Source organism: Engystomops pustulosus, chromosome 11 (assembly GCF_040894005.1).
Source record: "Engystomops pustulosus chromosome 11, aEngPut4.maternal, whole genome shotgun sequence".
NCBI lineage: Eukaryota > Metazoa > Chordata > Amphibia > Anura > Leptodactylidae > Engystomops > Engystomops pustulosus.
The window spans coordinates 65,294,128-65,319,408 of NC_092421.1; the positions used below are offsets into that span (position 1 = coordinate 65,294,128).

The 25,281-nt window shown below is 44.5% G+C and overlaps 1 protein-coding gene and 1 long non-coding RNA gene across 4 annotated transcripts in view; one reads left to right on the plus strand and one right to left on the minus strand.

The window, feature by feature from the left end:
• Positions 1-25,281, minus strand: part of LOC140105576 (uncharacterized) — a 33,417-nt gene that overhangs the window by 6,809 nt on the left and 1,327 nt on the right. The gene's annotated exons all lie outside the window — the stretch shown is intronic.
• Positions 2,257-7,915, plus strand: LOC140105575 (uncharacterized). Of its 2 annotated transcripts, XM_072129560.1 has the most exons (11): positions 2,257-2,363; positions 3,416-3,511; positions 3,660-3,761; positions 3,898-3,975; positions 5,826-5,921; positions 6,070-6,171; positions 6,308-6,400; positions 6,660-6,740; positions 6,874-7,068; positions 7,402-7,462; positions 7,679-7,915. In XM_072129560.1, the coding sequence occupies exons 1-9, from the start codon at positions 2,346-2,348 to the stop codon at positions 7,066-7,068; spliced, it is 861 nt and encodes a 286-aa protein (XP_071985661.1). In that variant the 5' UTR covers positions 2,257-2,345; the 3' UTR covers positions 7,402-7,462; positions 7,679-7,915. The 2 variants fall into 2 exon arrangements, with proteins under 2 accessions (XP_071985661.1, XP_071985662.1); XM_072129561.1 differs by lacking the exon at positions 3,660-3,761.

Genomic DNA, 25,281 nt, shown 5'->3' on the forward strand with positions numbered 1-25,281 from the left:
ATACCCCTTTAAGTTTGTGGCAGATCTGTCACATCATGGATCTATATTTGGAGACTTCAGAGATGTAGGTTGGCCCTTCCATGGCAATATCTATAGATGGGCCTTTAGCTTCACTGCCAAAGACTCCTTGTCTAATGATGATGTTTAGTAGAATCTACAGCTTGATCCATGTAAGGCTACATACATGTAATGGGCTGGACACCAGGGGATGTTTTGGGTTCATTGGAGATGGGAGGGGTGAGTCCTCCATAGAGAGGAGGCTACCCAGCTCAGTCACAGTGCCGTGAGAGATGATATACTCAACACACCGTGACCTGGAGTAATAGACCTCAATGGTGGGCGATACCTGGCCCCAAAATGGGCATCCAGATCATGACCACTGCACGTGTGCATTAGGCCTAATAGGACCTATGGGACCCTCTAAGAGCAATAGGGGGGTCACTGTAATAATTCTTGAATAACATATTAGCCCAAAAATTGCTGCTCTGCTGATCGCCTGATTGGATATGGCTGATCACTGGAGGTTTATATGTATGTGTATAGGAATGATGACGTCTCCTCTTCTCCCCCCTCCCTCTCATTACGGTATTATATCTATTACAGATCTGACGGATACTTTGGCCATTAGTCACAGAGATGTCAGGACGTCACAGGTGTGAGGAGGACATGACAGGTCTGTATGGGAAATCCTACAACCATAATCTAGTGACCGTGGCCTGGTGATAATACGGATCTTACACATGATGTAATATAGATGGAGGTTTCACAATCTTTTGTTCAACCAAGAAAGATTCTCTATTAGTCATTTAGATTCTGACATTTAGGATCACTATAAGGATTACATCTGAGCTTGTGACTTCTCCTATAGGGGAAAACCTAAATACCATAGGTGACCGCAGAGAAGGAACTTAAAGCTGCCAGGTCCCAGTAAGAAATCTATAATGTACAGGTCTTCATAAGGGAAAGAAACTGTATATAAACCCCCTAAGGCTCATTGGCCATGGGTGACCTTAAAGGAAATCTACCATCGCGATCAAGCATGAAACCAGGGGCTCTAATTCTTAGATCCAGGCACTGTGACTGTGGTAATCTTCTTATATTTGTTATCTATGGCCTCCTTCCTTCTAAATTCAACTTTTACAATTATGCTAATGAGCCTATAGAACTCTTGGGGTTATTACCAGAGACTCTCCAGCAGTTCCCTCCTGGGGAGGAGACTGGGTAACGGTCTGTGAAGTTACAGCACAGAGGGACACTGGTAATGCCCCCCAGATCGCTTCTGGCTCATCAGCAGAAATATAAAGGTTGATTTTAGAAGGAAGGAGGCCATGGATAACACATATGTGTATGAGTAATTGATCCTGGTTTATCAGGATGGAATTTGATGGAAGATTTAATATTAGGATCTCACTAATTAATTCAGTTTTTCTATGAATTGAACAAAAAGTCCTAAAATATCTTGTGTCACAAATTAGCATCAAAAACTGCAACTCCTCTCATCACATGTCAAATCTGAACAGCAACTAGACAAGTGGACGGGTCTTAAAAAAAAAAAGATCAGTAGAATTCATTTTATAGTAAAATGGCGCCAATTTTTTTGTAACAAATCAACAATTCAGTTATCAAAATTTAGCACATTTTATAACTTTTTTGAATTTTTTTCCCATGTTCGGGGCTGTCTCTCCTTGTCAGAGCTGGTGAATGTGAAGCTGAGATCTTACTATACATAGAGTCTCCCGGTGATATCTATCTATATAGCCATGTATTATAACTGTAGCAGCCAATCACAGCTCAGCTTTCATTCATACAGAGAAGCTAATAAAATGAAAGCAGCGCTGTGATTGGTTAATATGGGTAACACTACTTTACTACAAACAGCTCATGTATAACTCCCTTATGTATAACAATGGGACATAGTTTTGGCATATGTTGGGCTAATTTGGACCTATGGATGTATATGGCAGGTATAAGGTCACCACCTGGACTCTATTATACAAATGTTTTTGGGTTTAAGCAGAAATATTTTTGGCTGTCCTATCAGAAGTTGATATACTGATATATGAGTAACTCCCGGAATAGAAGAGAGGCAAAAGGGTTAAATTTGCCATATTTAATATACATTTATCATGTCTCCATCATTTAATATACAAGATGGTCACTCCCTGTACTGAGTTTCCATGGAATCAGAATCCTCCCCATTCAACTGAGTTCTAAACATGATGTCATGACCCGCTGTGATGTCATCACTGCTATATAACTCCCGCTCTGTACCTATAATTCTCTGAGGGTTGTATAGTAGAGGAGTGGAGAGTGAAGAGGAGATTTTGTTGCTGTTTTACAGACGAATGATGGAAAGATTTTTTGTAAGTAGACTTTATTTATTGACGGATATCAGGATTATTGTAAGTGATGAAATTTAGACATCAGGATATAGACGGACGGATTGTAATGTAGATAAGGGGAATCCTGGGCGGTGTCGTACCGGGGCTACTTAGGTCTACCAGATAACATTATTCTGGAGGACCCTCTTCACATTCAACTAAAAAAAAGACCCTCCAGCTTCCAAATTTAGTTATCTTCTGCTGTATCTTTGTAATCCAGTATAAGGTTGGAGCATGGGCCCACCAGAGGATCCTCCGATCCTCTGGTGGGACAGTCCGACACGGATCCTAGGGAATATCTGCTCTCATTTTTTGGTTTCTGTTCTACATTTGGGACATTATTGATAGCGCTGTGTGTCCAGAGGAGCAGGAAGAAGATTTACCCCTGGACCCCTGTCCCTAGAGCACATATTATACAACGTGGTGAGATCATATCCAGGTCCTGATGTCCCCTCCACCCATTCCTGGTTATACTGGGGTCCTAGATCTGTCATTAGGGTAACATTGAGGTGTCTGGGAGGGTGAGGGGAAGATCTAAACCCAGAATCTACTGTGCAGTAGTTATAATATGTCACCCCCAGACTCATTCTTACACTCCTTTTGCTGATAACAGTTTAAAATTATAAACTTTATGTGAAGAAATTGCAAAAATTGTATAATTTACTCTAAAAGAAAGATGGCGGATGTGTGTACTGGTTACCATAGCAATAGTATCTTTCTCCATTTACCCAGGTTCTAGCGTGATGTCATCACTATCACTGCTGTATACAGCCTGGTATTACCCATAATACTCTGAGAGATAGACTATGTGATATTGAAGATGTTCTAGAGCCGTCTACTACATCTTTACTCATTTCTGGTTATATCAATGTCTTTCCACCAATGTCCTCCTATACTCCACTAGTGCTCTCCACCATCTCCGCTCCTGAAGGTCTATGGTTACTTTGCATGATTCCTTCTGGAGACGTCTCCATCATGTGGAACCACAAATAATTTCACTGACCCGAAATTCTGTTCTTCTCTCTCCCCTATAGGATAAACTTACTGGGCGCACCCGTGTCCAAGTTCTGTCCCGCAGGGCACTGGAGCCGGAGGCTAAACGCACTTGGATCAAATCCTACAAGGACGGGGTAAATAATTCTAGAGACGTCATCAGCCATCACCACATTATACATAACATGTGATATTGGGGTTATCTGGGGTTCACCTCCTCCATGACATCTTATCAATAAGATGTCATTGATCTGAAAGTAATGTTTCTATTTTTATGTCCCACAGCCAGGTCGTTCCCCTGCCTTCTATGATTTGGCAGCTGCTATTCATGATGGACCAGGAGACCTGATGCCGGGGCCACCTGAGCCCTGCTGGATTGATAGATCGGTAAGGAGGCCATTACTATATAGTCATGGACTCACCATGTCCCATAACTGCTGCTGATGCTATTGATGATGATGATGGAGGTAATGATGAATTGAGGGAAAATGATTCTAATTTGACAATTAATATGTATTGACAGGAGTCTTTCCTACCACTGGATCCGGCTCCTGAGTGTAGTGCAGAAACAACGCCGCTAGACCTGGACTGCATCATCACGGTAATGTCTCTTCTCCTCTATGATCCACACACGACTTATAGACAATGGGGCAGATTTACTAATATTCTCTAAAAGAAAGTGCAAGATAAACTGGAGCGTGTTATCAAGTACATGATTTACAAATTTAGATGTAATAGTTACATCTGGTGTCCGCTGTACGTTTCTTAGATCCAGGCACCGTGACTGTGGTAATCTTCTTATATTTGTTATCTATGGCCTCCTTCCTTCTAAATTCAACTTTTAAAATTATGCCAATGAGCCTATAGAACTCTTGGGGTTGTTACCAGAGACTCTCTGTGCTGCAGCTTCACAGACAATTACACTGTCTTCCCCACCTCCTTCTCCCCCAGCACTTCCCTCCTGGATATGTGTATGAGTAATTGATCCTGGTTTATCAGGATGGAATTTGATGGCAGATTTAATATTAGGATCTCACTAATTAATTCAGTTTTTCTATGAATTGAACCAAAAAGTCCTAAAATCTCTTGTGTCACAAATTAGCATCAAAAACTGCAACTCCTCATCACATCTCAAATCTGAACAGCAACTAGACAAGTGGAGGGGTCTTAAAAAAAAAGATCAGTAGAATTCATTTTATAGTAAAATGGCGCCAATTTTTTTGTAACAAATCAACAATTCAGTTATCAAAATTTAGCACATTTTTTTACTTCATTTTCTCCCATGTTCGTGGCTGTCTCTCCTTGTCAGAGCTGGTGAATGTGAAGCTGAGATCTTACTATACATAGTCTCCCGGTGATATCTATCTATATAGCCATGTATTATAACTGTAGCAGCCAATCACAGCTCAGCTTTCATTCATATCAAGCGCTAATAAAATGAAAGCAGCGCTGTGATTGGTTAATATGGGTAACACTACTTTACTATAAACCGCTCATGTATAACTGCCTTATGTATAACAATGGGACATAGTTAGGCATATGTCAGACTAACTTGGACCTATAGATGTATATGGCAGGTATAAGGTCACCACCTGGACACTATTATGCAAATGGCTTTACTGGTGATTAAAAAGTATAAAATACACCTAAAATACACCTAAAATGTCCTAGTAATATAAATGCTAGCTAACGTGGTACCTGTGATGGAGCATGAAAACTTCCAGATGCTAATTGTATCCAGTCCGAATTCCTGTTATTCACCTGAATGGTCCAAAGAGGTTTCTGCATCCAAGAGATTGGTATATAGATGAGGTTCTACAAGTGGTGCACTTTGAATAAGTCAGTAATAATGTGGAGCAGCCCCGGCCAGCTAGACGGTTTCGTTGGAGTGGCGAAGAAAACCGTGACTTTCCAAACGCATCGAGGAGAAGTGTTCATTTGGACGACCCGTAGATTGAGTGACGTCACTCCAACGGAACTGTCTAGCGGGTTGCAGCCACCGGCCGGGGCTGCTCCGCATTATTGCTGACTTATTCACCACTTGTAGAACCTCATCTATATACCAATCTCTTGGATGCAGAAACCTCTTTGGACCATTCAGGTGAATAACAGGAATTTGGACTGGATACAATTAGCATCTGGAAGTTTTCATGCTCCATCACAGGTACCACGTTAGCTAGCACTTATATTACTAGGACAGCGCAGGTGTATTTTATACTTTTTAATCACCATTACTTATTTGAAGGAATAGTGTGGCTACCCCTTCCTCCACCAGCGAAGTCCAACCACACTCCAAATTGTCTACTCTGGCTTTTTTGCGCCATTTGAAATTGTATTGATTTGTCTAAATGTCTTTACTATAGGCCGAAATATTTTTGGCTGTCCTATCAGAAGTTGATATACTGATATATGAGTAACTCCCAGAATTCTGTTCTTCTCTCTCCCCTATAGGATAATCTGACTGGACGCACCTATGTCCAAGTCCTGTCCCGCAGGGCACTGGAGCCGGAGGCTAAACACACTTGGATCAAATCCTACAAGGACGGGGTAAATAATTCTAGAGACGTCATCAGCCATCACCACATTATACATAACATGTGATATTGGGGTTATCTGGGGTTCACCTCCTCCATGACATCTTATCAATAAGATGTCATTGATCTGAAAGTAATGTTTCTATTTTTATGTCCCACAGCCAGGTCGTTCCCCTGCCTCCTATAATTTGGCTGCTGTGACACATGATGGACCAGAAGACCTGATGCCAGAGTCACCTGAGCCCTGCTGGATTGTTAGATCGGTAAGGAGGCCATTACTATATAGTCATGGACTCACCATGTCCCATAACTGCTGCTGATGCTATTGATGATGATGATGGAGGTGATGATGAATTGAGGGAAAATGATCCTAATTTGACAATTAATATGTATTGACAGGAGAATTTCCTACCACTGGATCCGGCTCCTGAGTGTAGTGCAGAAACAACGCCGCTAGACTGGGACAAGATCAGCGAGCACTGCAGCATCACGGTAATGTCTCTTCTCCTCTATGATCCACACACGACTTATAGACAATGGGGCAGATTTACTAATATTCTCTAAAAGAAAGTGCAAGATAAACTGGAGCGTGTTATCAAGTACATGATTTACAAATTTAGTGTGTGGTGTCCGCTGTGTGTACAATTTTTGGTGCTTTTCCATAGTAAATCTGGACCCGTGTTTATAGTTGAATGGAGGATTCATTTGCTTTCTATCGCTCTAAATTTCTGTGTATCCAAATTCTCAACAGGATGAACCAGAAACCCCCGGGGAGAAAAGAAGATCTTCTGGATCCAAATGGAGAAAAAGACTGAGGAGCATCTTCTGCATGGTGAGGAGATCTCAGTCTAGGACATGTATCTCAGCCTGGTGATACATGCCGTGTATCTCAGGATCTCATTCACAAGTGACTGGACTCGTGATACACACATCATCATCAGCTTTCTCTTATGTTTCCTCTGTAGAGCCGGGAATCAGTGAAGGTGACCCCTTTCACACCAGCTCTCAGAAGACCCAGCACAAAGGACTTTGGGTGCCAAGTCACCGAAGAAGATCTCAGCCTTGGGCCAAAAGTCACCGTGATCCATGTGAAACCGATGAAACATTCCTGTATGGTTGACACTTCAACCCAGGTCGATAAGGATGAGATAAGTTCTTAGGTAGGTGGATGCACATCAGTACATTGTGACAAGGACAACATCAAGGAGATCTGAGATTCTGCAGATCGGAGTCTTCAGAACTTGTCCAGTGACTTTGCAAATTCTTTAATTTACTTCTCTTGTCCCGATATCACATATTATTTTACTATTACATGTCTAGAGCTGAGTTGATGCTACTGCTGTTTTCCTCTTAGTTTGGAAAAGTGCATTATGGGAGCTCAAAAAATATAATTACAACATACACTGACTGATTTTTGGCTTTAGCGTTGGATTATATGACCTAATGTGAGACTTTACAATGAAAATAATCCAGAGATTTTTTTTTTTTTGCAGCTTTCATTCACGAAGGATCTTCTTGAATTTAGACCAGGACGTCCTGTAACCTACCAAACCTGTAAGTCCTGACTATACTCTGCCACATAGATGAATCACTTCTCTACCAGTGAACAATGTCCATAAGATATTACAATCTTGGCCGATGTCCATGGGACATCATCACTGCTACGGACATTTAGATATGGATCATTCCAGGATGGGTCCAGTCTTGTAGACATGTAGCAGCCAGTTGATGAGGAATGTATGTAGTGATATATCTTTGTTCTTTCATTAGGCCAATAGACGTGTCCTCCCGCCCCTGGTGTCAGAACTGGACGTCTATGACTATGAAGACCATGAATAATGTTCTGAAGATATGGCAGACGTGAACACCTACACAAACCTTTGTACTCTAGGGTGACACCATGATACCAGCTATGGGCATCACTTGCCATTTCCTGATATCCAGATGTTGGCACAAAGAGTCCTTAGAGTTATATTTCACTGCCAATAAATGTGCAGATTATATGAAGTGTTTTTGTGTTTTTACTTTCTAATTTGTAAAAATAGACCTGAAAGGGCTTGTTCCACCACATACCCCATCCATATTCCAGCGCTTAGTGGATACATATAAGTTGGTGGGCGACCCCTGGGGTGTTATTTACTTCAATGGGGCTGCCAGGGCCACAATCTTTGGCAGCCCTATAGAAGTGATGGGACGGCAGTCATAAATACTGGCATGAAGGGGTATAGACAGGGGATTGGTATCAGTGGTGGGAGTGAAATATCCTAAACAAAGGTCACAATGTACAATATCAACCCTTAGGCCTGATGGACACAAACACACAACTGTGATTCACTCACCGCCCCGTAGCCTTCCATTTGGCACATCCACGGTGCGGTCAGTCATTTCCTATTGACCCGTCCTGTGTGAGGGTGATCATGGTCATGTGCATGAGGCCTTAATCTACAGCATCTCTTAGATTTATCTGGGACTATGAAGAAGAATTTCAGTTCTGTTATTGTGGTTTCTCTCCATCTTTATGCATAACCGGAGATGTAGAGGTGCTGGGCCATGGATTCTGGAACTATAGTGTGAAAACTCACAACCACCTTACATATAGATCTATAATATCCTACAAGACTTTCTGGACAGACATGGACCTTCTCCTCTACACTTGGATTTTGGGACAAGTACATTATGGAGATATATTCCGGGGCTCTTTGTAATACATGTATCATGGAAGTCAGAACCAGTCTTTCCGGCTGTAGACCCGTCACACATTCATCACGGTATCTGCTCCTTATCCTCAGCCCCAGGCCAGACTGGAGAAGTAAATTACAGAGACTTCATAGAGACGTGTCAGGAGAGTGCGGAGTATACAGATTTATAGTATGTTGTGATATCAGGTTTTATATCTCATTACATGAGAGTCATTTGCTGTGTGTGTAGATGACTTATAGGACATGAGGGATTACATGGAGTAATGAAGATGGTGCCCTAACAAAGGAAAAGTTACTAAACTAAGATCCTCTCACCAGTCTATCACTCACTGATGTCCATAGCGCCTGCTACAGGGATTGGTGTGTTACTACTATTATTTTATGAGAGGAACATTATAGGCACATGGAGGGCATTAGAGGATCATCATAGTATGTGGTCAATAGTGGAGTAACAGGACCTCAGTGGACCCCAATGTAAACTTTGGATCGAACCCCTCATATAGCGAAACTCGCTCTGTCACCCCCGTCTTGCACATCACACTTGATACTACAGATTTTAGCTGCACAGACATATGCACATAATACCATACTCATATATCATATATACTACCAGGAGTAACCTCCCTTCATGTGTTGTACAACAGTTCACAAAAAGTAGAATAAATACCTTGAAGCTATTCCCTACACCTGCCAAGAGCAGGTATGGATTAGTGACTTTTTTGTACTTAAATAATAATTCTTTATTTATATACTGCACACAGATTACGAGGCGCTGCAGTGTGCCTGGAGTGTGGGAGGAAACCGGAGAACCTGGAGGAAACCCACACAAACATGGAGAGAACATACAAACTCTTTGCAGATGTTGACCTGGGTGGGACTTGAATCAATGATCCCAGCACTGCAAGGCAGAAGTGCTTACCACTGAGCCACTGCACTGCCCAGTTGCAAATTCGGCATCTGTATTAGAGCGATAACTCAGGGAACACTACTCTCTAATAATCTACAATACTACTACCTAATACAAAACTACTACTCACTATTCTACTACAACACTGCCATTCATTAATATACAACTACTACATGACGCTGCACTGTTGAGTCTGGTCTCTTCGTCTTCTTCTTCTCCTCTTCTCCTTTTCCCGCAAAACCTTTATTGCCTTATATTAAAAAGACTCACACACTCTGCTTTGGATTAAATTGGCCACAGCAGCCTTTTATTAACAATACAACAATAAAAACACAGTCAAACTGCTAAATGATTTAACACCCCACCCCCCCCCCCTCTAATCAAAGAGGAAGTGAGGTCCTTGGAGTTACCAAAATTGAGTAACAGCCATTCTGCACCCCTACTTTTCTCTTTAGCCCAAACCGCCACCTCCGATTCAAGGGCACCATAGAGTGTAGCAATGGCCGTCTCTACTCCTTTTTCCACTCCCCGGGACACCACCCAGCGGGAGCCCAAACCGCCATCCCCCAGGCGGCCCACCAAATTAAATAGATGAATCCTATCCACCAGGTCTCTTTTTTACCTCCTCACTCCACCAACTCCAAGGACCTTGCTCCTCCCTCACCGCCCCCCTTTAGCTGCTATGACAAGTTGACACCCTCCCCAAGTTGAAAATAGGGTGGGTGGGACCTATCTTAGTCTTAAAAGATGTCTGACTGACTTTCCCTAACGGTCCCTACTTACACGCCCCCTAGAAACTCCCGCTCTTCCCTGTTATGCCCCTTGACTGCTAGCCCTCCCCCAGGCTGCGTCATGGCGACCTCCCCTCACTTCGGCGGTCCGGCCTCTTCTATACTACTAGTCACTGATCTACTACACCAATACTACTCACTAACCTACTACAATACATTACATTCGTTGTAGAGCTCTGCCTTTCCAGTTCAGCTCCTGCTGATTCCTCTTCTAAAATATCATCACTCACCAGTCTTCAACGCCACTACTACTCACTGATGTACCACACCACTACTACTCCCTAATCTAATGCAAAACTACAACTCACTAGTCTACAACACTTCAGTTCACTTATCCATGACCAGATCACTACTACTACTATTCTACTACAATACTACTCACTATTCACTAATATACTACAATACTACTTACTAATCTACTACAATACTACTCACTATTCACTAATCTACTACCATACTACTCACTATTCACTAATCTACTACAATACTACTCACCAATCTACTACAATACTACTCACTATTCACTAATCTACTACAATACTACTCACTAATCTACTACAATACTACTCACTAATCTACTACAATACTACTCACTAATCTACTACAGTGCTACTCACTATTCACTAATCTACTACAATAATACTCCACAGGGATTAAGTGTGGATGGCATTATAGCATGTCAGGACATATTAATGGAACATTTATTGGGTGGGTGGCACAATTAGGGGACATACTCACTAATCAACTACAATACTACTCACTATTCACTAATCTACTACAATACTACTCACTATTCACTAATCTACTTCAATACTACTCACTATTCACTAATCTACTACAATACTACTCACTATTCACTAATCTACTACAATACTACTCACTATTCACTAATCTACTACAATACTACTCACTAATCTACTTCAATACTACTCACTATTCACTAATCTACTACAATATTACTCACTATTCACTAATCTACTACAATACTACGCACTATTCACTAATCTACTATAATACTACTCACTATTCACTAATCACTACAATACTACTCACTATTCACTAATCTACTACAATACTACTCACTATTCACTAATCTACTTCAATACTACTCACTATTCACTAATCTACTACAATATTACTCACTATTCACTAATCTACTACAATACTACGCACTATTCACTAATCCACTACAATAATACTCACTATTCACTAATCTACTACAATACTACTCACTAATCTACTACAATAATACTCACTATTCACTAATCTACTACAATAATACTCACTATTCACTAATCTACTACAATACTACTCACTATTCACTAATCTACTACAATACTACTCACTAATCCACTACAATAATACTCACTATTCACTAATCTACTACAATACTACTCACTAATCTACTACAATAATACTCACTATTCACTAATCTACTACAATAATACTCACTATTCACTAATCTACTACAATACTACTCACTATTCACTAATCTACTACAATACTACTCACTAATCTACTACAATAATACTCACTATTCACTAATCTACTACAATACTACTCACTATTCGCTAATCTACTACAATACTACTCACTATTCACTAATCTACTACAATACTACTCACTATTCACTAATCTACTACAATACTACTCACTATTCACTAATCTACTACAATACTACTCACTATTCACTAATCTACTAGAATACTACTCACTATTCACTAATCCACTACAATAATACTCACTATTCACTAATCTACTACAATACTACTCACTAATCTACTACAATAATACTCACTATTCACTAATCTACTACAATAATACTCACTATTCACTAATCTACTACAATACTACTCACTATTCACTAATCTACTACAATACTACTCACTAATCCACTACAATAATACTCACTATTCACTAATCTACTACAATACTACTCACTAATCTACTACAATAATACTCACTATTCACTAATCTACTACAATAATACTCACTATTCACTAATCTACTAAAATACTACTCACTATTCACTAATCTACTACAATACTACTCACTAATCTACTACAATAATACTCACTATTCACTAATCTACTACAATACTACTCACTATTCGCTAATCTACTACAATACTACTCACTATTCACTAATCTACTACAATACTACTCACTATTCACTAATCTACTACAATACTACTCACTATTCACTAATCTACTACAATACTACTCACTATTCACTAATCTACTACAATACTTCTCACAAATAAACAGCAACATCTACTTGTCTATTACCACTTACTACACAGCTACTTTACTATATTTATACTCAGGGGCGTCGCTATGTTAAAAGATCCGGGGCACGAGCCCCGGATCTTTTGGCCGGAGCCCCGAATCAGCAGGTCACTGGTCCCGCTGACCGGGGAGTTTTCCTCACTCATCTCTATCTGTCTCGACAGGACACAGATAGAGATGAGTAGTGGAGTGTCAGCTCCGTGCAACACTACATAGAGCCGGAGATGCGATAATATAACTACATCTCGATGTGATGACGTCACCGCCGATCGTCCTGCACAGAAGACTGAAAGGGTAAGGGAAGACTGCTGAGTATTAGTGTATTTTTCTGGTTTATTATTAGACAGTGTGGGCATAATTATGGACTGGGGGCATTACTGTGCACTGGAACTATTACTTTATAAAGGGGGCATTACTATGGACTGGGGGCATTATTTAATAAAAGGGGCATTGCTGTGGGCTCAGGGCCTTACTCCATAAAGGGGATATTTCTAGGGACATTACTTTACAAAGGGCTTCATTACTGTGCACTGGAACATTACTTTATAGAAGGGGCATTGCTATGGACTGGAGACATTACTTTATAAAGGGGACATTACTTCAGACTGAGGGCATTAATAATTTATAAAGGGGGCATTATTATGCACTGGGGGCATTATTTTATAAAGGGGGCATTATTATGCACTGGGGGCATTATTTTATAAAGGGGGCATTATTATGCACTGGGGGTATTATTTTATAAAGGGGGCATTATTATGCACTGGGGGTATTATTTTATAAAGGGGTCATTATTATGCACTGGGGGCATTATTTTATAAAGGGGGCATTTTATAATGGGAGAATTACTGTGGACTGTGAGCATTACTTTATAAAGGGGGCATTATTTTGGCCTGGAGGCATTACTATATAGAGGGGGCATTACTGTAGACTGTGGATAATAATGTGGGCTGCAGGTAATTACTGTGGGCATTTTTATGTGGACTGTGGGCATTAATCTGGGCTTTACTGTGGCGTGTGGACTTATTTGGTGTGAAGGCACTATTAGGGAGGGGGCTCCTTTCAGTGGACAATGTTAGGATGGGAGCCTCAATTGGGGAAGGGGAATTATTAGGAAGGTGAAACCAATTGTGGAGGGGGTGTTATTTAGTGTAGGGGTCACAGTGAGAGGACATTAGTGGGGTCCACAGGGATTAAGTGTGGATGGCATTATAGCATGTCAGGACATATTAATGGAACATTTATTGGGTGGGTGGCACAATTAGGGGACATTATTAAATGCAAATAACAAAAGAGAGAGGGGTAATATAATGTATGGGACTACTGGGGGGGGGGGGGAGGGGATTGGAAGATAATTCATAAAATGTGAGGACCACAATAAGGGTGTATTATATAGCGTAAGGATCAAAATAAGGACAATATACTGAGTTTAAACCACAATGTGAAGTTTAATGATTGTTGGTCATTACTAGGTGTGGGGGCCATAATCAGGACAGCATTCTGCCACAATATCAGGCTTTATAAAGAATGGGGCCCACACTTGAGGTAGTGCTGGTATTTTAGAGTGCAGGAATGAGGGCTTTTTACCTAAAATGGGGAACATTTTACAGTGTTTTACTAGGAAGCATTATTACTGTGTACTGGTAGTATTTTCAGGGGTACTTAAAAATACCATTAAGTACCCCTGTTGGGGGAGCAGCAGCATGACACTGTTTGGAGATCAACATGTGTGGACATAAGATGTGGACTGCTCAAATAATAAACACGTACTGGCCCCTTTAATACCGCATACCCCAAATATAAATAACCACACAGAAACCATTGCTTAACCATTCTCAATAGTGGGTTGACTTGGGGTCGGCCACAGCTTTATTGAAACCATTGATAATTTAACCATTTCTTTGTTTGAATATATAGACACTTTTAACCATTCCACTTTACATAACACCAGATAACACCCTGTATGCCTGCCATATGTAAGGGCATGTAGGGCAGTGTTACCCCTAAAAAACCGCCACGGAGGAGGTCATGTATCCACAACTACATGACCCTCCGACCCCCAGCCAACCAAAAGCCACACCATATACATTCCAACCTGGTGTCCGAAAGATGGACGCCAACAGGTAACAGCAAACCATCACTGGTGCCCACCAGCTGATGTAATACACCACTTTTCCTCTGGCGCAAACAAATTGCGACACCGAGGTATTGTCACATCCACTATTGCTGCATCGCTAGCCTCGTACCATACTGCCCTTATGATTATGTCCTACCACGCCAACTCGGGGTAGCAGAAGAAAGACGGGAATCGCTCCAGGTCGGACTGGATTAGTGTAATCTGTCACCTAAGGTGAATGTAGCAGATGACGACGCCCCTTAAATGACGACTACTGAATAATGGCCGATTATCGTAAGCTCAAGCTGTTTTTTGCAAGCAGTGCAGGACCCGGAGACCTCACCCACAGATGTTGGTACCATAGAAGCCCAAAGTTCCACCACCCAGACGGATATTCACGCGCTGATCTGCCCAATAGTCACACAAGTGTCCTAGCAATCACATGCTGGAGTGAAAACCTGAAAAAGAGAATGCATTAGCAAAGAAGCAAAATTAAAGTGATATAACCTGCAAACCAATTAGAACGCCAGCACCTTATCCATCCCACCCCTGAAACTAAAAAGATCTCACACACTAGCTGTAAGTGCAGCGCCATTTTTAAGAGAGTGAACAATATTCCTTAGAAGGAGTCCAAATTCACTAAAACCCTTCATAAAACAGCAGCAAATTGTAAACAACTCGCAGGAAACTGATTTGCAGGAGCAAAACCCATGCACACAAACTTAGAAATACAAGGAAACCTCAATTACATGACAAGTCTCACCCCAAAAAATGCCATGAGGCCAGCCCAATACCTTTATCAAGTTACTTCACACAATGTCATCTACATAAAGCCAGGGCCAGGAACAGGCATCAGCCCCTACAACACATCTGTCCGCTATGATCAACAAAAACATCTCTAAAAACCTCAATGGCGCTAATGATCCAAACCCTTCGATGCAGGGAGATTATACCCATTGCGGACATGGAGCCCCTACTAGCAAAAAACCCACCCATCGTCATAACCTGACATACAGAAACCAGAAGGCCCAGGACCACGCTGCTAAAGCGACTCGCACAAATTGGACAACAAGACAGCGCAAGGCATTGTAACTGCTTCCCCCTCTCTTAGGCAAAATACCGTCCTCAAAATAAATTTTCAATACGACTAAAATAGGATTCAGCTGAAGAGGCGACAACCTAAAGACAGAGAAGGAAAGGAAAGAAAATAAGCAGGTAACTTCAATGAGGAGAGTCTCAAGGACCAACAGAAAATTATGAGAGTAACCAGTAACCAGAGAAGAGGACCCCTATCCCACCAGATCCACACCAAAAATATACTAAAACCACTTAACAATGAAATGAAGCCGCCCTCCGATAAACGCGATCTAATAAGACATCATCCAGCTGGCGACCCAATTATTGGACACTTCAGGAACAGATAATAAGCATAAGACAGATTCAGCGTCCGATTTGCCATAAGGGCCCCAGACTCGCCTTGTAAACCCCCTCAACACTCTAACAAGGGAGACATAAGATACCAATACCAGATCCTTCATAATGCTTTTAGGACCCGCACCGGTGAGGGTTTGTGGCTCAACCTGAACTGCTCTACAAATCCTGAGAGCAAACTTCAATAATTATGAAAAAACTGAGAAATACACAAGGAACAAATGAGTCTAAGAGAAACCTGCCCTATGTATGAATTACTCAGCTTTTTTGGGTAACCCACTCTGAAGGCAGGAAGGGGCAGCCACAGGACAAGGACACTGGATGGTGCAATTATTGCCCCAACAGTTGGACTATACACGCCAGACTTACAGGCACCATAAATTAGACAGTGGCCGCTGTACACCATGGAGCAGACCTCCGCACTGCCACCTGAGAAACCCCAAGGTGGAAAAGCAAAAGGAAGATGCCCAACCAAGGGCATAGTGGTAATCGTGGCACAAAGCCACACATTAGTAACCTCATAATACAGAATAATTTACTTCAATTATGTGATCTCATTAATGAATGGCTGGTCCATTGTACCAGTGCTGCCACCTCCTGTGTCCTACTCCTCATAGATTGTAAGCTCTTGTGACTATTGTACCAGCCCCATCATGAACTGCATCACCCCTTCTCCTCACAGACTAAGTTCTTGGGGGGGCAAGCCCTCACTCATTGTATTACGCGGCTACGATATGTCACTGTTATGTCTTATTTTATTTGTAAGGCTACTAAATGAAGTGTAGAAAATACAATCTATGAAGTGTATTAGAAAGACTAAGCTCTTGTGCGCAGGGTCCTTATTCCTATTGGTCCTTCTGACCCTGCAACGTCTTATTTTGTCCACATAGGTAGGTAACGATCTGTAAGACGCTGTGGAATATGACAATGCGCTCTATAAATACGTATTATTGAGAACTTGTATATAGGCGCCATGAGTTGTACAGCGCTATGGAATATGACGGAATATATAACTACAGATTTATTATTAGTACTATTGTCCCAACCAACACCAGGACTTTCCCCTTCTCCTAAATCACATCTCAGCCTGTCAAATCCCCGTGGGAAGGGGAGAAACTGATCAGGACATTTTCCGTGTAATATCGCAACCAAAATCTGGTAAAACGTGAATATAATTATGGCCATAATTTTGAGTGTTTTGATTTAATTAATGACACTGCACTCAGAATGGCGCCGCTTGTAAGCAATCACCAAATCCACAGACAACAAGGACCAAATGTCCAAGTGCTGGTGCTGTAGGATCTAGACCTGGTGTCATCAGTCAGGTGAGCGCTTAAGACAAAGACCCCCAATCCTGCAGCAGAGGAACTCACCCACAGGTGCAGGAGCTACTGGTGCTCTGATCACAGCCGTGTGGACTACGAGAGGCGCTGGAGGTATCGGAACGCCGCATGATGACCTAGAGGAGCTGCTGCGAGATCGGCGGCTATGGAGGCTGAGGGAATGACAGCGGGACGGAGCGCTGCCATCGGATTTTAAAGACCTAGATATGGAAGAGCTGCGCCAATCCCCAGACTGGCATCGCCAGTAGGAGTGGGTTGCAGTGCACTTCCAGGAAAACGCGGGAGGATATAACCGAGTCCCAGGTCATGGGATTGTAAAGACCTGGCGACCTGGATGTGGAAGAGCTGCGCCAATCCCCAGACTGGCATAGCCAGTAGGAGTGGGTTGCAGTACACATCCTAAAATCGTATATAACAGAGCCCCACATCACCAGTTAGCATGGTGCACCCTGGGATGGAGGAAGTTGGGGAGCATAAGCTGCCCATAGAAAGGGGGGGAGCAGGTCTTCATCAGGGACCTCAAATTCTATAGGGTATGATGGGGGTGGGGTGTTACTCATAGCTGTGGCAGGGGGCTAGAGACTCCTAACAGCAGCAGAAGCCCCTGCCCTGGGGCACCACATGTGAGGGAAGGATCCAGCAGCCAGAGTAGGGAGCTGGGGATTCACAACTGCAGCTAAGCCTCTACCCTGCAGCACTGCAAGGGTTAAATATGCTGCTAGAAGCAGAGGGCAGTGAGGGTGGGGGAGGGGCAGTGTGCTGCTCAGGGCACTGTAAGTGAAGGTGCCAGGGCAGGAGATTTACTATAGATAAGCCCTGGCAGGACTATCAGGACCATGTGGTGTGTGCATGTACAGTAGTACAAGCAGCTGCTGGGGATGCACTAGAGCTATTCCCTGTCTGGCAGCACTATGGAGGTGATGTGGTGTGTGCATGTACAGTAGTACAAGCAGCTGCTGGGGATGGGGATGCACTAGAGCTATTCCCTGTATGGCAGCACTATAGGGACCATGTGGTGTGTGCATGTACAGTAGTACAAGCAGCTCCTGGGGCAGGGGACAGGCTCATTACAGAAACTGCCAGACAGCCCTGATGATAGGGGAGAGGTGGCAGGAGACAGTCATACCTGGAGTGACTGAGCAGGCCATGGCTTGTCTCTGCAGGGGAGGTGGTGGGACAATGTCCTGCCTGGTCGCTGCACCACAACTACAGCAGGCAGAGGTGCAGGGGGGCCAGGCAGGAGCAGGGCTGGGGGTGCAGAGCCCGTGTGCTCTGCCAGGAGAGAGGACTCGGCGGTGACTGCCTACCAGAGCCTGGAGCAGGGTTGTAGGAGCCAGTACAGCAGGGGGAAGCAGCAATGGTGGTTTCCATCAGGAGTGACGCAGCCATGCTGAACCCTCGGCCTGCAGACGACGGCGCATCCTCAGACAGCACAGAACACGCAAGAAAACCGATGAAAAAGAGGCTGAGTCTCTGCTACTCAGAGTATTTGAGCATGTGCTCAACTCCTGTACCGCCCACATTACTAGCCACGCCCCCAGCACATCCCTCTGATGAATAAAGATGAGAGAGGGTAGAGCAACCTCCAATTAAAGGGGCCACACTGCTAGCCACCTTTGAGCAGTCATTAGCCCAACGGCTATGCGCCTAGGGGCTATCAAGTGTGACTGCACCCTACATGTGATGGTAGCTAATGTGTGACTGCATCCTACATGTGATGGTAGCTAATGTGTGACTGCACCCTACATGTGATGGTAGCTAATGTGTGACTGCACCCTACATGTGATGGTAGCTAATGTGTGACTGCACCCTATATGTGATGGTAGCTAATGTGTGACTGCACCCTATATGTGATGGTAGCTAATGTGTGACTGCACCCTATATGTGATGGTAGCTAATGTGTGACTGCACCCTACATGTGATGGTAGCTAATGTGTGACTGCACCCTACATGTGATGGTAGCTAATGTGTGACTGCACCCTATATGTGATGGTAGCTAATATGTGACTGCACCCTATATGTGATGGTAGCTAATGTGTGACTGCACCCTATATGTGATGGTAGCTAATGTGTGACTGCACCCTACATGTGATGGTAGCTAATGTGTGACTGCACCCTACATGTGATGGTAGCTAATGTGTGACTGCACCCTACATGTGATGGTAGCTAATGTGTGACTGCACCCTACATGTGATGGCAGCTAATGTGTGACTGCACCCTACATGCGATGGCAGCTAATGTGTGACTGCACCCTACATGCGATGGTAGTTAATATGTGACTGCACCCTATATGTGATGGTAGCTAATATGTGACTGCACCCTATATGTGATGGTAGCTAATATGTGACTGCACCCTATCCCTATATGTGATGGTAGCTAATATGTGACTGCACCCTATATGTGATGGTAGTTAATATGTGACTGCACCCTATATGTGATGGTAGTTAATATGTGACTGCACCCTATATGTGATGGTAGTTAATATGTGACTGCACCCTATATGTGATGGTAGCTAATATGTGACTGCACCCTATATGTGATGGTAGCTAATATGTGACTGCACCCTATATGTGATGGTAGTTAATATGTGACTGCACCCTATATGTGATGGTAGTTAATATGTGACTGCAACCTATATGTGATGGTAGCTAATATGTGACTGCACCCTATATGTGATGGTAGCTAATATGTGTCTGCACCCTATATGTGATGGTAGCTAATATGTGACTGCACCCTATATGTGATGGTAGCTAATATGTGACTGCACCCTACATGTGATGGTAGCTAATATGTGACTGCACCCTATATGTGATGGTAGCTAATATGTGACTGCACCCTATATGTGATGGTAGCTAATATGTGACTGCACCCTATCCCTATATGTGATGGTAGCTAATATGTGACTGCACCCTATATGTGACTCTATGGCCCAGATCTATCAAAACTGTGCAGGGTGCAGCAGATTATTGGACACTGGCGCCCCCTGCACTCAGGGGGGGATAAGACTGCCAAGGGTTCTGGACTGTATGAATGTTACAAGCCTGGAATCCCCTTCTACATCTGGTATTAGGATCAACTTCTTGGAGAATGGGGGATGTGTGGCTTCTGCTTTCATTCTGCAGTTTCAGGACTTTTGGAGCAATTTCAAAGGTCCTGAAATTGTACATGTGTATTGAGAGCAGGAACAGATGTACGAGGATTTTATGTGTGAAAGTCTTATTCAGTATAAAATTTGGTGGGTGGTTTAGGTTGCCATTGGCCCCCTTAGAAGTCTCGGGCCCCTGTGCTACCGCCCAAACCACCTATGTCAGTGATGGCGAACCTTTTAGAGGCTGAGTGCCCAAAATGCAACTCAAACCCAACTTACTTATAGCAAAGTGCCAAGACAAAAATTTACAAAAAACCCACATAGGTGTTTAATATAGGGACTCCTGTAATAAAAAATCCTGGCAGTGTACTGTTGTCCGCTGCTCGCCTAAAACTGTTGTATACTGTTCAGGGGAAGGATTGGGGGCAGAGCTCAGGTGCACCTGCAGCTGATAACCAGCATTATAGAGAGAACTGCCCCATTTTAATATTGATGTATTTTATTTATAGCTATGTCATATGTCACATATAGGGGTCTGCTGACCTTTATATGTGACCCCCAATCCCAGTGGTGTAACAAGACACCAGTGGGCCCTGATAGATAGATAGATAGATAGATAGATAGATAGATAGATAGATAGATATGAGATAGATAGATAGATAGATAGATCATTTTTCTAGATACATAGAGATAGATATGAGAGAGAGATAGATAGATAGATACATAGATAGATAGATACATAGATACATACATAGATAGATACATAGATACATACATAGATAGATATGAGAGAGACAGAGAGACAGATACATAGATAGATAGATAGATACATACATAGATAGATATGAGAGAGACAGATACATAGATACATAGATAGATACATAGATAGATAGATAGATACATACATAGACATACCTCCCAACTTTTGGGCAAGAGAAAGAGGGACACAAAGCCCCTCCCCCTTTTTCTAAACCACGCCCATTGTCCCACCCACAGGTATAGTATAATATCAAACTTGATGGTCCCCACATGGTACAACGCCACTTAATTTGCCCCCCCTTCCTGTGGACCAATATAATATCCCCTAATGCAACTCTGCAACATGTAAAACATATAAACCCCTCTTTAATTTTATTCTCCCTTTACATTTGGTTTTCCACTTTTATTTATCTCCCCAAACTTACACATAATCCTATCTGTACTCCCAACCCTTCCCCTCCTCACATGGTGTGGCCTCCTGTCCTCTATCCTCCTCATTCTGTGGCCTCCTCCTGTAGTCTCCTGTCCTTCAGCCTCCCCCTGTAGTCTCCTGTCCTCCATCCTCCTCCTGTAGTCTCCTGTCCTGCCAGCCTCCTGCTGTAGTCTCCTGGCCTCCAGCCTCCTCCTGTAGTCTCCTGGCCTCCAGCCTCCTCCTGTAGTCTCCTGGCCTCCAGCCTCCTCCTGTAGTCTCCTGTCCTCCATCCTCCTCCTGTAGTCTCCTGTCCTGCCAGCCTCCTGCTGTAGTCTCCTGGCCTCCAGCCTCCTCCTGTAGTCTCCTGGCCTCCAGCCTCCTCCTGTAGTCTCCTGGCCTCCATCCTCCTCCTGTAGTCTCTTGTCCTGCCAGCCTCCTGCTGTAGTCTCCTGGCCTCCAGCCTCCTCCTGAAGTCTCCTGTCCTCTATCCTCCTCATTCTGTGGCCTCCTCCTGTAGTCTCCTGTCCTCCAGCCTCCTCCTGTAGTCTCCTGTCCCCCATCCTCCTCCTGTAGTCTCCTGTCCTCCATCCTCCTCCTGTAGTCTCCTGTCCTGCCAGCCTCCTGCTGTAGTCTCCTGGCCTCCAGCCTCCTCCTATAGTCTCCTGCCTCCAGCCTCCTCCTGTAGTCTCCTGTCCTCCATCCTCCTCCTGTAGTCTCCTGTCCTGCCAGCCTCCTGCTGTAGTCTCCTGTCCTGCCAGCCTCCTCCTGTAGTCTCCTGGCCTCCAGCCTCCTGTCCTCCAGCCTCCTCCTGTATCCCCCTGTCCTCCAGCCTCCTCCTGTATCCCCCTGTCCTCCATCCTCCTCCTGTAGTCTCCTGTCCTCCATCCTCCTCCTGTAGTCTCCTGTCCTGCCAGCCTCCTCCTGTAGTCTCCTGCCTCCAGCCTCCTCCTGTAGTCTCCTGTCCTCCATCCTCCTCCTGTAGTCTCCTGTCCTGCCAGCCTCCTGCTGTAGTCTCCTGTCCTGCCAGCCTCCTCCTGTAGTCTCCTGGCCTCCAGCCTCCTGTCCTCCAGCCTCCTCCTGTATCCCCCTGTCCTCCAGCCTCCTCCTGTATCCCCCTGTCCTCCAGCCTCCTCCTGTATCCCCCTGTCCTCCAGCCTCCTCCTGTAGTCTCCTGTCCTCCAGCCTCCTCCTGTAGTCTCCTGTCCTCCAGCCTCCTCCTGTAGTCTCCTGTCCTCCAGCCTCCTCCTGTAGTCTCCTGTCCTCCAGCCTCCTCCTGTATCCCCCTGTCCTCCAGCCTCCTCCTGTATCCCCCTGTCCTCCAGCCTCCTCCTGTATCCCCCTGTCCTCCATCCTCCTCCTGTATCCCCCTGTCCTCCAGCCTCCTCCTGTAGTCTCCTGTCCTCCAGCCTCCTCCTGTAGTCTCCTGTCCTCCATCCTCCTCCTGTAGTCTCCTGTCCTGCCAGCCTCCTGCTGTAGTCTCCTGTCCTGCCAGCCTCCTCCTGTAGTCTCCTGGCCTCCAGCCTCCTGTCCTCCAGCCTCCTCCTGTATCCCCCTGTCCTCCAGCCTCCTCCTGTATCCCCCTGTCCTCCATCCTCCTCCTGTAGTCTCCTGTCCTCCATCCTCCTCCTGTAGTCTCCTGTCCTGCCAGCCTCCTCCTGTAGTCTCCTGCCTCCAGCCTCCTCCTGTAGTCTCCTGTCCTCCATCCTCCTCCTGTAGTCTCCTGTCCTGCCAGCCTCCTGCTGTAGTCTCCTGTCCTGCCAGCCTCCTCCTGTAGTCTCCTGGCCTCCAGCCTCCTGTCCTCCAGCCTCCTCCTGTATCCCCCTGTCCTCCAGCCTCCTCCTGTATCCCCCTGTCCTCCAGCCTCCTCCTGTATCCCCCTGTCCTCCAGCCTCCTCCTGTAGTCTCCTGTCCTCCAGCCTCCTCCTGTAGTCTCCTGTCCTCCAGCCTCCTCCTGTAGTCTCCTGTCCTCCAGCCTCCTCCTGTAGTCTCCTGTCCTCCAGCCTCCTCCTGTATCCCCCTGTCCTCCAGCCTCCTCCTGTATCCCCCTGTCCTCCAGCCTCCTCCTGTATCCCCCTGTCCTCCATCCTCCTCCTGTATCCCCCTGTCCTCCAGCCTCCTCCTGTAGTCTCCTGTCCTCCAGCCTCCTCCTGTAGTCTCCTGTCCTCCAGCCTCCTCCTGTAGTCTCCTGTCCTCCAGCCTCCTCCTGTAGTCTCCTGTCCTCCAGCCTCCTCCTGTATCCCCCTGTCCTCCAGCCTCCTCCTGTATCCCCCTGTCCTCCAGCCTCCTCCTGTATCCCCCTGTCCTCCATCCTCCTCCTGTATCCCCCTGTCCTCCAGCCTCCTCCTGTAGTCTCCTGTCCTCCAGCCTCCTCCTGTAGTCTCCTGTCCTCCAGCCTCCTCCTGTAGTCTCCTGTCCTCCAGCCTCCTCCTGTAGTCTCCTGTCCTCCAGCCTCCTCCTGTAGTCTAATTTGGAGAAAATCTTGTACATTTTAGCATCACCGTCTTTTCATATGCAGATCTTTTTTATTTTTTCGGCTGACAAATCTGGTTAGGGGCTTATTTTTTGCGAGAAGAGTTGTTCTTTTTAGTGGGCTTATTTTAGAGTGCAGAACATTTTTTTAAAGAATTTTTTTAAAGGTTTTTCATTTTCGGAAAGTATTTTGCTTTTTTTCTCCGGCGTTTACCGTGCGGGTCCAGTAACGATTCTTTTTTATTATACAGATTGTTACGGACGCGGCAATACCAAATATGTGGGGGGGGGGGTTGTGTTTTTGTGTTTTTTATACTTTATTAAGTGTTTTAATGGGAAAGTGACATTTTAGGGGCTTATATTTTTATGTATTTATTTTTTATTTATTCTAATGTGTAGTGTTAAGTGTTTTTACACGTTTTTCCTTTTCCATACTTGAACCAGCGATGCTCTGATTCTCTGATCACTGGTTCAAGTCCAATACACTGCTATACAATACTATTTCATTGTAGAGCAGTGTACAATGTCTGGTGGTGCAGAAGCATGCACAGACAGTTTACGGTCAGACCCGGAAGGGATCTGACTTCCAGGGAGATTGTGCAGCCCCAGGGCACTTGGCAGACCACGGGGCTGCCCAGAAGAGGAACACCCTTACACGCCGTGGTCTTGCTTGACCGCGGCGTGTAAGGGGTTAAACCCTGTGATCGGAGTTGGGAGTCGGAGTTTGCAGGTGTTAGAGCACGTGTCAGCTGTGATTGACAGCTGATAGCCGCTACGTCTGGTGCCAGCTCTGTTTGTGAGCCGGTGCCAGAAGCAGTACGCTATACTACGTCCCGGTGCGCTAAGTATCTAGCCGCAGGGACGTAGTATAATGTCCAGGTGCGCCTAGGGGTTATTAGCTATATATATCCCTCTCGGTGTGGAGAAGGGCAAAATAATCGCAATGTCTGGCGGTTCGCAAGACATTGCGATTATTTCAGGGCTTGTATGTCACAAAGCTGCCATACAAGCCCTGATAGATGTGCCCTGTCACACACTGAGCTGTAACTGTGCATGATGTCTTTGACTGTCCT